At 44.1% G+C, this 14602-nt stretch overlaps 1 protein-coding gene across 4 annotated transcripts in view; it reads right to left on the bottom strand.

Moving 5' to 3' along the window:
* Positions 1–287: 287 nt before the first annotated feature.
* Positions 288–14602, bottom strand: part of MALT1 (MALT1 paracaspase) — a 74374-nt gene continuing 60059 nt past the window's right edge. For 2 of the 4 annotated variants that reach the window (XM_090037868.1, XM_090037869.1), the window contains exons 13-17: positions 14227–14354; positions 9934–10083; positions 8069–8226; positions 7746–7871; positions 291–5738 (exon numbers count right to left, since the gene is read on the bottom strand). In XM_090037868.1, coding sequence (XP_089893994.1) covers positions 5274–5738; positions 7746–7871; positions 8069–8226; positions 9934–10083; positions 14227–14354 — 1027 coding nt within the window. In that variant the 3' untranslated portion in view covers positions 291–5273. Of the gene's footprint in view, positions 5739–7745; positions 7872–8068; positions 8227–9933; positions 10084–14226; positions 14355–14602 lie in introns of all 4 variants that reach the window. The other 2 variants (XM_090037867.1, XM_090037865.1) reach the window with 2 other exon arrangements.

Here is a 14602-nt window from a genome sequence, read left to right as displayed (position 1 = left end):
TATGAAATTTAATTACTGGAGGGTCATCTTTAATTCATTTCCTCCACTGCTGCAGGGATCAGGCAGTGGGGTGACAGGTGTTATGAGGAGGTCAAGTAGCTTGCCTGTAAGCTTGTGCCTACCCCCTGCCTGTTCCCTACTCCCTGCAGCCTTGGGCTCCCTTTCCCCCTCTCTGCCTCTGGCTCCCCCTCCTGCTTGTCCTCCCAGCCTCTGCTCCCTCCACCCCCACAGTCTCTTCTCCCTCCTTCCCTGCCTTACTCTTACTCTGCTCTGGCAGGCTCTATCCTTATCCTACCCAGGGGCACGAAGCACGGCCCCAGCCCAGCCCCCATAGCAGCTTGCGGGCTGTGTGCCACTGCTATGAGGCCAGGTTGGGGTTGTGCTCAGTTTCCGAGGTTAGAATGGACACAGAGCTTTGCTGGCATGGAGCAACAGTACGGGGGGAAAGACAAGGGGCAGGTGCAAGAGAAGAGGCTGCATGGTGGGGATAAGGAGGGGGAAGAGGTTGCAAGGCAATGGTGGGATACAGAGGTGGGGGGGAGGGGGGAAGTAGGCAGCAGCTGCAGTTATGGCTCCAACCCTGGTAGTTGCCTGCTTTCCTCACCCCACTACCCTCATACTCAATTCTAAGACCAGGGCCTTCCCCACCATGTTAAATGGGGAATCAGGAAAGTGCAGTACTTGTTCCAAGTGCACCACCCCCAAAATGGATGCCAAGTCATTGCTTTGGTGCACGTTCAATACAGTTCCACCTCCTTACCCCTGGAGCCATTCCTTCCATGGTGAATGGTCTTCCTTTTCACAACTTCTACCTGTGGCTACTTGTCCACAGTCAGTTCCAGCTTCCTTTAAGAGACTGCCCTGCCCGCCTTGCTTCTGGAAACCCTTCCCATTCCATTAGTTAGCATGCTCTACAAATGGGTACACATACCATCAGGGAATACCATGCCATCCTTTGACCAATTTCCTAAGCATTATGGTAATTAAAGAAAACATAACATTTTGAGATTCTCTTACACATTTTATCTGAATATTTCAAATACTTATGAATTAATGAAATAACCTTGGACATGCTCAGTCAAAAAAATGCAACTCATTTCAGTGAGAGGAAAATCCAGGTACAAAGCAGGTAAATGTGACAGCTGAAAATTATGCTTGTGTAACAAAGGTACTTGCTGAAGGCTCTATGAAGATTAGACCAAGTGTTTTTTTTGTCATTTGTTCAGATATTAAGCTATATGTTGTTGCTAAGAGCCTAATTAAAGTCAAAGATATAGAAAGGCCTTGTATGAAGTAAGGCCTAGTAAATTTAGCAAAGCCTTATAGAAGTAATGGTAGGCCCTGTGGCATAGTTAAAATTAACCTCATCAGAAGAATGCAAGGCTTGTACTGCTATTGGTCAGTCCTAAGAATAATTATAATGGGAGAATCTGGATGGCTGTAAGTTATCAGCCTAGCTCAGAAATTGTAAGTTGGCCAGCACATCTGAAAATCATTTAGAAGGAAGATGCAGCTCTGTAAAAAAGCTCCTAATTTAAGATAGCTGCTGGCCTGGATTCAGTGGGCCCATGGATCTCAAGGATCCCAAGGGACTGAATACCAGGGTTCTTCCCGGTACCCCTCGGACAGCACTGATCGGGCACGCCTGACTTCACTGAGCTTCGTGGAAAGAGAAACTTGTTGTATGTCAGGCATCAGAGGAGATGGCTGATAAGTTCCCGACGCAAATTATTATCATCTGTCCTGGTTTTGTTATTTACGTGTAGTTGCGTGTTTGTTAAGTCAACAAACCTTTCTTACCTTTCTACCACCGACCACACTTATGGTCCCAAGCTACACACTGAGCTACGACATGGAGAAGAGACCTTTCTCTGTATTTCAGTGGTACCCAATAGACTGCCTAGCTAGTATTTCTAAGTTTAGTTAGCAACCTATTTCTTTTGTCATTTCCATCATGTACTTTTCCTTTAACTGGAACTTAAAGTGAAAGAAAAGGGACAGAGCTACTTTATCTATCTATTTATTAATTAGATTTTTTATTGCAACAGTAGAAAATAGATTATTTTAAAACAAAATATGGCAAATGTTAAGGTAAATATTACTGCCTTGAACTACACCTCAAGCTACACATTATTTTATAAACCATATTTATCTGTTTACACACACACAAATCAATATACAGATACATTCAATCATATCAATAAATATTTCACTATTAGAGAAGCAGATTGAAAACTCCAGAGAAGCAGATTGAAAACTCAGCCTCATTTTCAAATATGTTAATCTTGATTTTCACTCAGTAAATAAATAACACTTGCATCTCTGCCACTGTGGAATGTCCAACTTTGAGCACAAGTAGATAAACACATTTCCATGAATTATCTCCACTTAATAATGCTTATTAACCACATTCAAGTGGGATTATAAGCATTCCTTTTACCATCACTACACAGAAAGACCACAAACAAAAGTCCACCCAATATTTTGGCTAAGATATTAGAAAATGTGAAACCTCTTGCCAGAAAATGTTTCATTATAAGGCTTTAGAATTATAGGACCCTATAACTCATCCCTTTTACATTCTTCTTCAATATACTTAATCATAAGAACTGCCATTTACTGGGTCAGGCCATAGGCCCATCTTGCCCAGCATCCTGTCACAGTGGCAGAGTGACTGCTGAAAGGGAGCGTGAATTGGGAATGACCAGGGTTCCCCCCCCCCCCCCCCCACACTGTTCTTCTCTCCTTTGCAGCCTCCAGCATTATAGGTATATACATAATCCATGCAGCATTTTAAAAACAGAAACAGCTTTCATTTATAGCATCTCCCACAGACCAGTGAGAAACATAGGAGTAGAGACCAATTATCCAGCCTTCACTTTTCCTTGCCTTGCCATCTAATGTAAAAAGTCTTTAATGAAAATAATTTTAGCACAAGAAAATTAATTGCTTAGTTGTACATATGCCCTCTGTGGCAAAAAACTAGGCGCACAGCTATTCAACCTGATAGTTGTCCCTGGGGAGAGAAAAGGTTCATATGTAACTTGTACAATGTTAAACTGTAAGATGTATTGTTATACTTCCACTTCCAAAGCATCGAGATTACCTTAAAACCATCAACAAATATTTCCAGTTGCGCTAACGCAAATTTCTAGCAACAGCTATGTGAACAACTGATGTTTCCATTTTAATAGCAGAAACAAAACAAACCAACCTCCACCCCAAAATAAAAATAAAAAATAATAATTTTATAGCTCAATTTCAGGAGAAAATGTTGGCCTGGAACAAAAATAAATTTGAAATTTGAAATATTTCATTAAAAAAATGCAAACAAAATGGTTTCAATTTTTCAAAGTTTTCTTTCCCCCATTTTTCCAGATCAAAACTATTCATTGAATTTATACAGAATCTGCAAAACAGATCAGCTGAGCCCAACTTGCATTTTTCAGGAAATAAACCATTTGTCTAAATATTTTGCCTAGCTCTGTTTCCAGCCACACATCCTCCAAAGAGAGGGTCACAGCAGTTTTCATTGCAGCAGCGCATATGAAACTGAGGGCCCAGATCTTGCATAGATGAGCCTTCTCCAGGTGGTCTTCTCCTGGAACATTACCACATGCATGCCAACAAAGTGAATGGAGATAGATAGACGCATAGCTCATTTTTGTACCAGGAGCTAACCTAAGATGTTCCAAAGAGCATCGCTAGAAATAGCAACGGTAATTGCCAAGTGCAGCTTGAGTTAATCTACTTGTTTTGGGGGTCAGGCAATTTCACAGTTAAGGGTACAAAATGAACTCAGTCTGGCCTGGGGGGAATCTAGGAGGCAAGTTTTTTAACCAAGAACACATTTGCATCCCAAAGCAGGACCCTGGTGTCAAGGAGAATCCTCCATACATGTTAGCTCAAAGTTCCTCAAGCAGCCATCATCCAACTTGTATAATTTACTGGGCTGGTTGAGGTGTGAGATTCAATAGGGGCCATTGTGGTGCTGTCACATTCAGGACAAAATAGGCCCTAAGATTTTGCCCCATCTCATCTTCAAAGCAATAAAGGAGGGTGATGATCATTTTGAAAACTCAACTCTAGTGCTCCTTCTGGACAGAAGATTGTCTCTACAGTTTAGCAACACAAATTTAACACTTCAGGAAAGCTTCAAAAGATCAGACCCAAAGGGGAAAGAAGAGTTTCTCACCATTCTTATGGCGTGTTGCGAGGCACCAGCAGGATCTTCCGGCTTCATACCGTCTCACAGACTTTGTGGCCCATTGCTCTTAATAATTAGTGATTCCTTTCCCCCTACAAGCATGCCTTCTACCTTTCCTAGGCTGACTGCTCTTCAACCCTCTGCTAATTTCTACCAGGCACTGGGCATGTATCTTGCCAACATGGCAGGCTGATTCAACAGAAAAGAACATGTGCACTTGAGGTAACATCTACTTATTAGCGGCACCCAAGTGCGTGGGAGCCTCACGCATTCACATTGACTGGATTTACGTAGATGAGAAAGGATACTGAAATGCAGACTTCCTTGTGAATTTTTAGAACAAGAATACAAAGTCATTTACTGTTCTCGCATTGCCATGGAAACATCCTTCTCCCTCAGCTCATTTATGTTAGGTATCAATTACTCCAAAGATCCTAGGTCCTACAAGATGATGCATACCTATACGCCCTGCTCGTATTTACTTTATGAAATTAAATATCCCATTTTTCAGATAAGGAGGAAATTGGAATGTCAAACTCACCTGATGCTGCAGGACGGAAACATCCACTATCACTTTGTGACTAACAGACCATTTTAATTTTATAAAGTATACATACAGAGCTTAGTTTTATTAAAAAGGACAATCCTTGTAGATTGGATTGAACAGCTAGGGAAAGCCAGGCCTGCAGCATTCAAAAGAGAACCTTTGGTATCAGAAGCACGCAGCATCCTCCAACCACAGCACACTTGCTGCTCTGTTCTTTTGCTCACTGGCAAGTTTTGGCCAGTTGCAGTAGGCCTACCAGTTAGTGCCTATGGGTCCTCCCCCTCAGCTTCCCAGGATTCATCCACACCGGGCTTTCATGCTGATGAAATATTCAGAAATGAACAAGGGAATTTATGTTTCAGACTTGACTCTCTGGATCTTAAATGTTTTCTGGGAGAGAATAAAATAAACCACACCCAACTTTCAATCTCTTGTACCACCTATGCAAAGGCATATACAAGTAGTACTGGCACTCCCAAGCCAGGAATACTGCTGCTGTATGTTCTACCAAAACCTTAGCTAGTGCTGCTGAGCAAACCCAAGGCTGTTGGAGAAATGGAATCCCAGTTCGACTGTGTCATCAGTTGTCTCTACCGGCACGTTACCATTTGTTAAGTGGGATAAGTAATTCCTCATTTCTTTTCTCGGCTTTTGCATATTCAAAGATACATTGCAAGCACATGCCTCCAAGTGAGTAGCACTGTCCAGATGAGCAGGGTTTGCCTGGTAAACAGCTGGGTAGGAATTTGGATGATGGCGACTGGGAGAGAGGTAGAATTCAGGTGCAACTGTGCTGGTTGCTTGGTTATGGAAAGGATCATTTGCCTTGCAACATGTCTGCAGGCAGCTATTTTTCTTGAATCCATGATGAATGCCTAATTTAGCAATGAGAGGTTTTCCAACATTAACCTCCTTCCTTTCATCCATTGTCTCTTCTATTCCTGGATACTCGTAGTGCAGACAAACTGTGAAGATCAAGTGTTCCTGTGAATAGGGAAAATAAGGTTATTTCTCCCCAAAAGAAATGGTCATATAAGACCACAAGTATTCATATGATGTGAAAACTAAAACATTTTTAGGTGGTGTAAGAGGAGATCTATAACCAGCACCATTGTTGACCACTGCTGTTAAATGAACACTACCCACACAGGACCATATCCTGCACGCATCTAAGATTCAGGGCACATTCACCAAAACTCCCTAGCAAGCAGCCATATTGTTGTATTTTGTTGCAAATCACATTTTTTGTGAAAATCACTTAATTTTGTGATTTTCATAAAAAAGTCAAAACTGCAATTTAAACCAGGCGCTAAATAGATATGCCCAACTAGCTCAGAGAACTGGATTTATACACCTGTGGGTAGTAGTGTAAGAAGGCATTCTTAAGCTGAGCACTCCCCCACCCACGCTCCCACTGCGACATTTGAAAATTCTGGAAGCATCTGAGTTCTCTTGTGGCACCGAGCCCTGGAAGAAAGATACGACAGATCACATATAGCACAGAAGGTCCAAGGTTTTCTTCTGATCATAGAAAATTAGGGTTGGACAGGACCTCAGGAGGTCATTTAGTTCTACCTCCTGCTCAAAGCAGGACCAGCCCCAACTAGATCATCCCACCCAAGGCTTTGTCTAGTTGCGTTTTAAAAACCTCCAAGGATGGAGAATCCACAACCTCTCTGGATAACTTGTTCCAGTGCTTCACTACCTTCCTGGTAAGAAAGTTTTTCCTAATATCTAACCTAAACTTCCCTTACTGCAGCTTGAGACCATTGCTCCTTGTTCTGTCATCTGAGAACAGCCCAGCTCCATCCTCTTTGGAACCCTCCTTCAGGGAGTCAGGGGTTGCGATTAAATCCCCTCTTGGTCTTCTCTTCTGCAGACTAAATAAGCCTAGTTCCTCATATTCCCAATTCCTCAGCCTCTCCTCATATAACATGTTCGTTAGCTGCCTAACCAATTTGTCCACATAATTTCTGTACTGGGGGGCCCAAAACCGGACACTACTCCAAGATGTGGCCTCACCAGTGCCAGATAGAGGGGAATAATTACTTCCTTCAATCTGCTTGTAATTCTCCTACTAATGCAGCCCAGGATGCCATTAGCCTTCTGTGCAACAAGGGCATGCTGTTGGCTCATATTCAGCTTATTGTCCAATGTAACCCCCCAGGTCTTTTTCTGCAGAGCTGCTGCCCAGCCAGTCAGCCCCCCGCCTGCAGCAGTACATGGGATTGTTTCATCATAAGAGCAGGGCTTTGCACTTCTCCTTATTGAACCTCATGAGATTTCTTTTGGTCCAATCCTACAATTTGCTGAGGTCTCTGAATCCTAGCCCTACCCTTCAGCATATCTACTACTGCTCCCAGCTTGGTGTCATCTGCAATCTTGCTGGGGGTGTACTCCATCCTATATTCCAGGTCACTGATTAAGATATTGAACAAAACCAGCCCCAGAACCAACCACATTGTGAAATGGCAATGATTCTGCACTGTCATTTCACAATGCGAGAGCACCTGAGAAATCTAGAGACTCCAGGGTGCAAGCCGACTAGGAAATGATTTCTAATATTTTCACTTCCTGCCAGTGACTTCATAACATACAGCTCTGCTTAAGGCAATACTGTTAGTAAACCAGAAAACATGACAACACATCCACTGATATGTACAGATGCTGCCAACTTCTCCAAAAAAATACAAGCCTCAATCTGCAAAGAACATTCCCTAGAGTTGTGATGAACAATGACTTGTGTAATGACATTATGACTTCATGACCATCAGCTCTGTCTTGACCACATTTTCAGTTTTCAGCCTCAGAACCAAATCACCAAAAGGTGCTCTTAGCTATTTTTGTTCTTTAAGCAGCTAGAATACATGTTAATGCAATCGTCTTCCAAGTAGCCACAGCACTTATGGTTTATGCATAATGTAAGTTGATCTCTTTGTGGTTGTGAAGCAAATGGTGTAAATGTGTGAGAAATAAGAAAATTATCGAAACCTTTAGTTTCTGCAGTGAACTTAGTCTAGTGTAAAGGCAGTGTTTAGGCAGGTCTTTGGATACTAAATAGCTGCCAGTTTCTTCAGGCGTTCCCTTATTTGCCTCTTTGGGATCCACATCCAAGTCCTGTGGAAATAAACAAGTGAGAATCAAACTGTGAGCATAATATTATGTTAGGCTGGAGGAGGAAGGGTAAGAGGATGTAAAGGAGCAGGGATTCACCAATATGATCACTGGATGCAATTTTTATATGCATTAGCAGCAGCAGCCAGATGGCTAAGTTGCATACAGACAAATCATTGAAATAGGCAGGAAACACTTACAAGTGGGAAGTCTGTAACGTAGGCTTTGCAAACAATTATTTCAGGGGGTTTCTTTACTATCCTTGTGTAGATTATCATGACATTGGAAAATTCTGCTGCAAACCCCAGCTGAATTTGAACGCCACATTTAAATTCAAGGTACATGCTTTCTGGAAGTTCTGCAAATACATATTTTGGATAAATTCATTAAAAAGAAAAGCTCACTCTAACCAACCTTCAGGAAAGTTTAGCAAGTCCTCACCCTAAACTCACAGCATCTTCTTCCATGCTTATTATTAGCAGTTAACGTTTATATTCTACTTTGGCCTTACTTGCTGGTGCTGTAGCAGACACAGTGGGAGCCCTTGTCAACCATCCTTGCCTTCATTCCAAACTGAGCATTACTAGAGTAACAACATCTATGGCAACTGGAACAACTTTTTTCCTTCAACCCTCCAATGGCTTGAGCCAGCCAATTAGCTTAAGTCTTTGTCTACACACAAAAATTGCGCTGCCTTAGTTCTGTTGATACCAATCAACAGGTATCAGTACAAAGCTGCCCCCAGGCCAGATGCAAATCTTTGACAGTTGTTTTCCTATGAATGAAGGAGGCCTACAATAATAGGAAAACTATGACTATAGGAGTCTGCATAGTGACTATGAACCTAAAAACCCTGAGTCTATGATCAGGCCACATGTCAATTTTTTTAGTCACTGCATGAAACTGAGATTTAATTCTTGGGATTAAATTCTTAAACTACTGAAATACAGGAGGGAAACGCATGAAGACAAACATACAAGTTAGGTGCTCAATACTTATACTTATATGGACCAGGCACCTAATAAGCCTTTGTGATAGCAAAAAAAAGTAGGCAGTAGTTTGAAACGCTTCTGTTTCTTTTCTAGTCATCTGCTCACAAGTGTCACAACTACTCTCTAACCCAGAGGCCAGCAACATATGGCCTTTGGGCAGCCTATAGAGCCAATGGATCCAGTGCAGAGAGCCTAAGGGCTTTCCCTATGCCAGCATCCATACCATGCCCATGCTGTGGCTAAGCAGCAAGGAATTGCATCAGGACCAGGCACCCTTGCTGCTGCTGCTTCTTCCCCCCATCCCCTAGCCTTCCCCTGGCTGCAGCATGAGTGCAGCTTCCAGCTGGTGGGGGGCTGTGTTGGGGCCATGCAGCTGGAAGCTTTGTCCACACTGCTGCTACTTACCCTTCCCTCCCCCACTCCCTTCCCCTCTCCCCCTTCCCTCTCCCACCCTCTGCCTCCCAGATGCAGCACAGCTTTCTCTGGCCCTGGTGCAGCTCCCTACTGGCTGAAAGCTGCACTCACACCACAGCTGGGAAGCTGGGAGAAGTGGTAGTGGAGCAGACACAGATCCCAGCTGCCTGCCCCCGCCCCCCATTAATATGCCATGGAAGCCACCTGGCCTGGATCAGACTGGTGCTGGGTTGTTCTGGCCCATGGCTTGTAAAGGTTGCCAGCCATTGCCTTATCCTATTAGAAAGAAATAAGTGAATGCTGTTTCATTAAAAAAAGAGAGTCAGCTATTGTGTCTGGTATGCTCATGAAGTTACCATACAGGAGAAAAAGTCAGAATCTCACACATTTCTTTACCATCTTATCTGAGGTAAATACAAGCAAAAACTTCCAAGACCTGAACACTTGTGACAATTTAGAGGTAGATCTGAACTGTGAACTGCAGGCCCATTTCTATTCAGTTAATCACAACCTGTGAAGAAGGGAAGAGCACTGAGCGCAGCTAGCAAACTGGCATGTCCCCAAGTATTTTTAATCAAACTGTTTAACCAGTTTCAAGCAAGAAGAAATACTGAAATTCCATCCGGATGGAGAGAGCTAGAAAACACTCTTTACTGTACCATGTGCTTTGGCCCACTGGAGGTTGCGTGCCAGGGACTCTGCAGAAGACACCGTTTGCTGAATGGGATCAGTTAACGCTCTCTTCTCGGATAAACTGCTGCGAATCTCCAAAGCCTGCTTGCCTTTGGTAAGGTGACACTTGCCCATATCTAAAGAGAAGATGTAAATAGTTTTCTAGGAATCAAAGCTGATGAAATTCTAATTAAAGCAGTTACATCACTGTAACGACATCAGGTTACTATGGTTATGATTGTGTCAGCATTTCCATGATAAACCTGCATTTTCAGAAGGTGCGTATTGCTTGATTACTCAAATTCACTCCAGGCCAATGCACAGCACAAAAGATGTCCTGTGAGAACATTTTCTTAGCTATTTTTCAGCCTGATCCCACATTTAATTAAAAATATTTTCCATTTGTCTCAAGGACCTGGTTCTACATGGTACTGTAGCAGGTGACCAACATTAAGCATGCTAGTAGTGCCATTGAAGCATAGATTCCATAGACATTAGGGCTGGAAGGGACCTCGGAAGATCATTGAGTCCAGCCCCGCACCCGAATAGCAGGAAGTCAGCAGGAGTCATAGGATCCCAGCAAGATAAGTATCCAGTTTACTCCTGAAGGTGTTCAATATAGTTGCTTGAACCACCTCCGCTGGCAGGCTGTTCCAGACCTTGGGGGCTCAGACAGTAAAGAAATTCTTCCTTATGTCCAGCCTGAAACGATCTTGTAGTAGTTTATAACCATTTGACCTCGTCATCCCTTGGGGTGCTCTGGTGAACAAACGTTCCCCCAGATGCTGGTGGTCACCCCTGATAAACTTATAGGGGGCCACCAGATTACCCCTGAGCCTGCGCCTTTCCAGGCTAAAGAGCCCCATGGCTCTCAGTCTGTCATATGGTCTGTTCTCTTGACCTCTGATCATGCGTGTGGCTCTCCTCTGGACTCTCTCAAGCTTCTCCACATCCTTTTTGAATTGTGGAGCCCAAAACTGGGTACAGCACTCCAGCTGCGGCCTCACCGAAGTACAAGGGGAAAATGACATCCTGGGATTTGCTCGAAAAGCATCTATGGATGCAAGCCAGTGTTTTGGTCGCTTTACTAGCCGCAGCATCGCATTGCAGGCTCATGTTCATCTTGTGGTCAATGATGACCCCCTAGTCTCTTTCTTCCATAGTGCTAGCCAGCGTAGCACTGCCAAGCCTATAAGGATGCTGCAGGTTTTTCCTCCCAAGGTGGAGAACCTTGTATTTTTAAAGCACCTTGAAGTAAGCTATGTTCTTCAGTACCTGGATGACTGGAGGCCTTTAAGTTCATCTGAAATAACCATGAGTTATAAGCTGAACCCAACAGCCTATAGCTTCATTTGAATTAAAATCAAGGGGTGTTTATAAACTTGCTCTGGAAGACTGGGGGGGGCGGGGGCAGGGGGGAGCTTTAATTAAATAAAGTAGCTGTGAGAGCTGCTCTAATTAAAGTGCCCGGAGCAATTAAATCGAGTCTGCCCCACCGCAATGTAACTACAATGCATTGCTGTAGCCTCTACGCACGTGTATAGGTAGTGAAAGTTTCTTAAATCATGAATTCATAAACCGTTGACTAATCAAGTTTGGGATTTAACATTGCATATAATATTGAATGTTTCTTTGGAACACAGCTCTTGCCAAAGTGATTAATACATCCAATTTGGAAACTAGCCTCTCATAAAAGTTAACAACTAATGGTTCTCTATCATACTGCATAATGTCACATTTCGGTTCCGATAACACATGAGTTGCATCACGATTCAGCGAAACATCTTTCAACAGAAATTACAAGCTTCATACTTTTATCCTCAGGGCTGGAAAGATTTGGGCAGCTTATGAATTCTGCTTGTATTGGGAACTCCCTCCATGAGTCTGTGTGAGACTCCAAACTCTGTATCAAATGTGTACTTTTTTGCCTTCTCTAAAGTTTTTTTTTTTTACCACTTTGTGAGCCCTTGGAGCTGACAAGGGCAGTTGTTGGAAACATAGTATTGGAAAGGGGTGTTCCCCCACCAAAAAAAAAGCACCTTCTGACATATCTGTATCTGTACATTCATTTTAAATCCTGGATTTTAAGACCATTATTTTTCATAGTTTCATAGTTTCTAGGGTCGGAAGGGACCTGAACAGATCATCTAGTCCGACTCCCTGCCATGGCAGGAAAGAGTACTGGGGTCAAATGACCCCAGCAAGGTGTTCATCTAACCTCCTGTTAAACACCCCCAGGGTAGGAACCTGCACCACTTCTCTTGGAAGTTGGTTCCAGACCCTAGCCAGCCTGACCGTGAAGTAGCACCTCCTGATATCTGCCCTAAACCTACCCTCTGCCAGCTTGTGACTGTTATTCCTGGTCACTCCTGGTGGTGCTCGGGGGAACAGGGACTCCCCCGATGCCTGCTGATCCTCCCTGACTAGTTTATAACAGGCCACTAGATCCCCCCTCAGCCTTCTCTTGTGGAGGCTGAACAGGTTCAGGTCCCACAGCCTGTCCTCATAGGGCCTGCCCTGCTGCCCCCTGATCATGCGAGTGGCCTCCTCTGGACCCTCTCCATGCTGTCGACATCCCTCTTGAAGTGTGGTGCCCAGAACTGGATGCAGTACTCCAGCTGCGGCCTGACCAGTGCAGCATAGAGGGGGAGGATCACCCCTCTGGACCTGCTCGAGATGCATCTGTGGATGCATGCCAAGGTGTGGGTAGCCTTCCTGACTGCCTCCCCACACTGCCGGCCCATGTTCATCTTGGAGTCAATGATGACCTCCAGATCCTTTTCCGCCTCCGTGCTGACAAGAGGGGAGTTCCCTAACCTGTAGGCATGGTGCCGGTTGTTCCTCCCGAGGTGCATCACCTTGCACTTGTCTGTGTTGAAACCCATCCTATTCTCGTCTGCCCACCCTTGTAACCTGTCTAGGTCTGATTGTAGCCTGTTGCATCCTTCCAGTGTGCCCACGTCCCCCCACATCTTAGTGTCATCAGCAAATTTGAACAGGGTGCTTTTTACCCCCTCGTCCAAATCACTGATGAAGATGTTGAACAGTGCGGGCCCGAGGACCGAGCCCTGCGGAGCCCCACTGCCCATGTCCTTCCAGGCTGAGAAGGACCCATCCACTACCACCCTCTGGGTACGGCCCTCCAGCCAGTTGGTGACCCATTTGACTGTGTGGGTGTCTACACCACAGCCCCCCAGTTTCTTAATGAGAACAGGGTGAGAGACGGTGTCAAAAGCCTTCCGGAAGTCCAGGAAGACTATATCCGCTGCTACCCCTGCATCTAATGATCTGGTGAGCTGATCGTAGAAGGCCACCAGGTTGGTCTGACAGGACCTGCCACTGATGAACCCATGTTGGTTTCCCCTAAGCATGCAGTCCCCTGCTGGCCCCTCCTAGATGTGTGCCAGCATAATTTTCTCAAACAGCTTGCCTAGGATCGAGGTAAGACTAACCGGCCTATAGTTTCCCGGGTCCTCCTTCCTGCCTTTTTTGAAGATGGGGACCACGTTGGCCCTCTTCCAGTCCTCCGGTACCTCACCAGAGCACCACGAGTGCTCGTAAAGCCCTGCCAGGGGACTTGCAATGACCTCGGCCAGTTCCTTTAGAACTCTAGGGTGGAGACCATCCAGACTGGCTGACTTGAATGTGTCCAACCCCTCCAGAAGCTCCCTAACTAAATCCTCGCTAACCCGTGGCCCAGGTGTGCCTCCCCCGGGGCCCGAGGGGAGGCACACCTTAAAAGGCACACCTTTTACCTTAATAGCTATCTATTGAGCTTGTTTGGGTTAAGATTTTCCTTTGAAAATGGCCTGAAAATTCACAAACCTTTTTGTGAAGTTTAATAACATGCTAAAACAGTTACCTACTGTTACATATTTTCCAGATATCTAGTTAAAGAAAGGTAAGCCAGGTGGAAGAATGCAATAGAAGCAAAGAAGCACTTACTGAAAAGTAACTAACAATTATTTTGGTGGCCCATATAACTCATACCTCCACTGACTGTAGATGATTGCTAACTACGCATCAAACATGCAACATGCCTACTCATACCTTGCCTACTTACACAATTATTGCTCCTTTCCCCCGCTACATCAAACCACAAATACGAGCTTTGTTCCTGAATTGTTTTAAGCTTAGAAACACATTTTCATCAGTCTGCCTTAACAGCATGCAGTTAGGAAAACCACTCGCTATGAAAGAGAAGTTTGACAGGCAAGCAGAAAGCAAGCTTTTGTAAACTGGAAGTTAGGAGTATGGTTAAAATATAGGTTTGCATTCACCTTCAGCAACCTCATCAAGTAGAACAGTAATCTTCTTGTCTTCTAACAAACGCTCCTTCAAGAACTTCATGAAAATCCCATTAGCCAAGCCAGAATGCTGAATTTCAAATGCTTCTGCTCCTTGGCATCTTTAAAACATGAGAAATATCAGAGCAAAGACAAAGCAAAATAACAATGAGTGGTAAGTAACAAGGCCTTCCTGCAGGTGTAAAGAATGCTATATAAAATAGGAACCTGAAGTATATGAAGGCTAGGTAGTATGTACAGCCACTATGGTCTTTGTGGGAAGGAAAGACATTAATAAAACCACTTCTATGAAGATCTTGGTCCACATCCTTCTCTGTCACTGTCTCCAAAAGGGTGCTAACTAAATGCA

The sequence above is a fragment of the Crocodylus siamensis genome, chromosome 3 (genome assembly GCF_052110815.1).
Source record: "Crocodylus siamensis isolate JL-2025a chromosome 3, ASM5211081v1, whole genome shotgun sequence".
NCBI lineage: Eukaryota > Metazoa > Chordata > Crocodylia > Crocodylidae > Crocodylus > Crocodylus siamensis.
The sequence above is the reverse complement of the archived record's forward strand: the minus strand, read 5'-3'. Positions and strand labels throughout refer to the sequence as shown.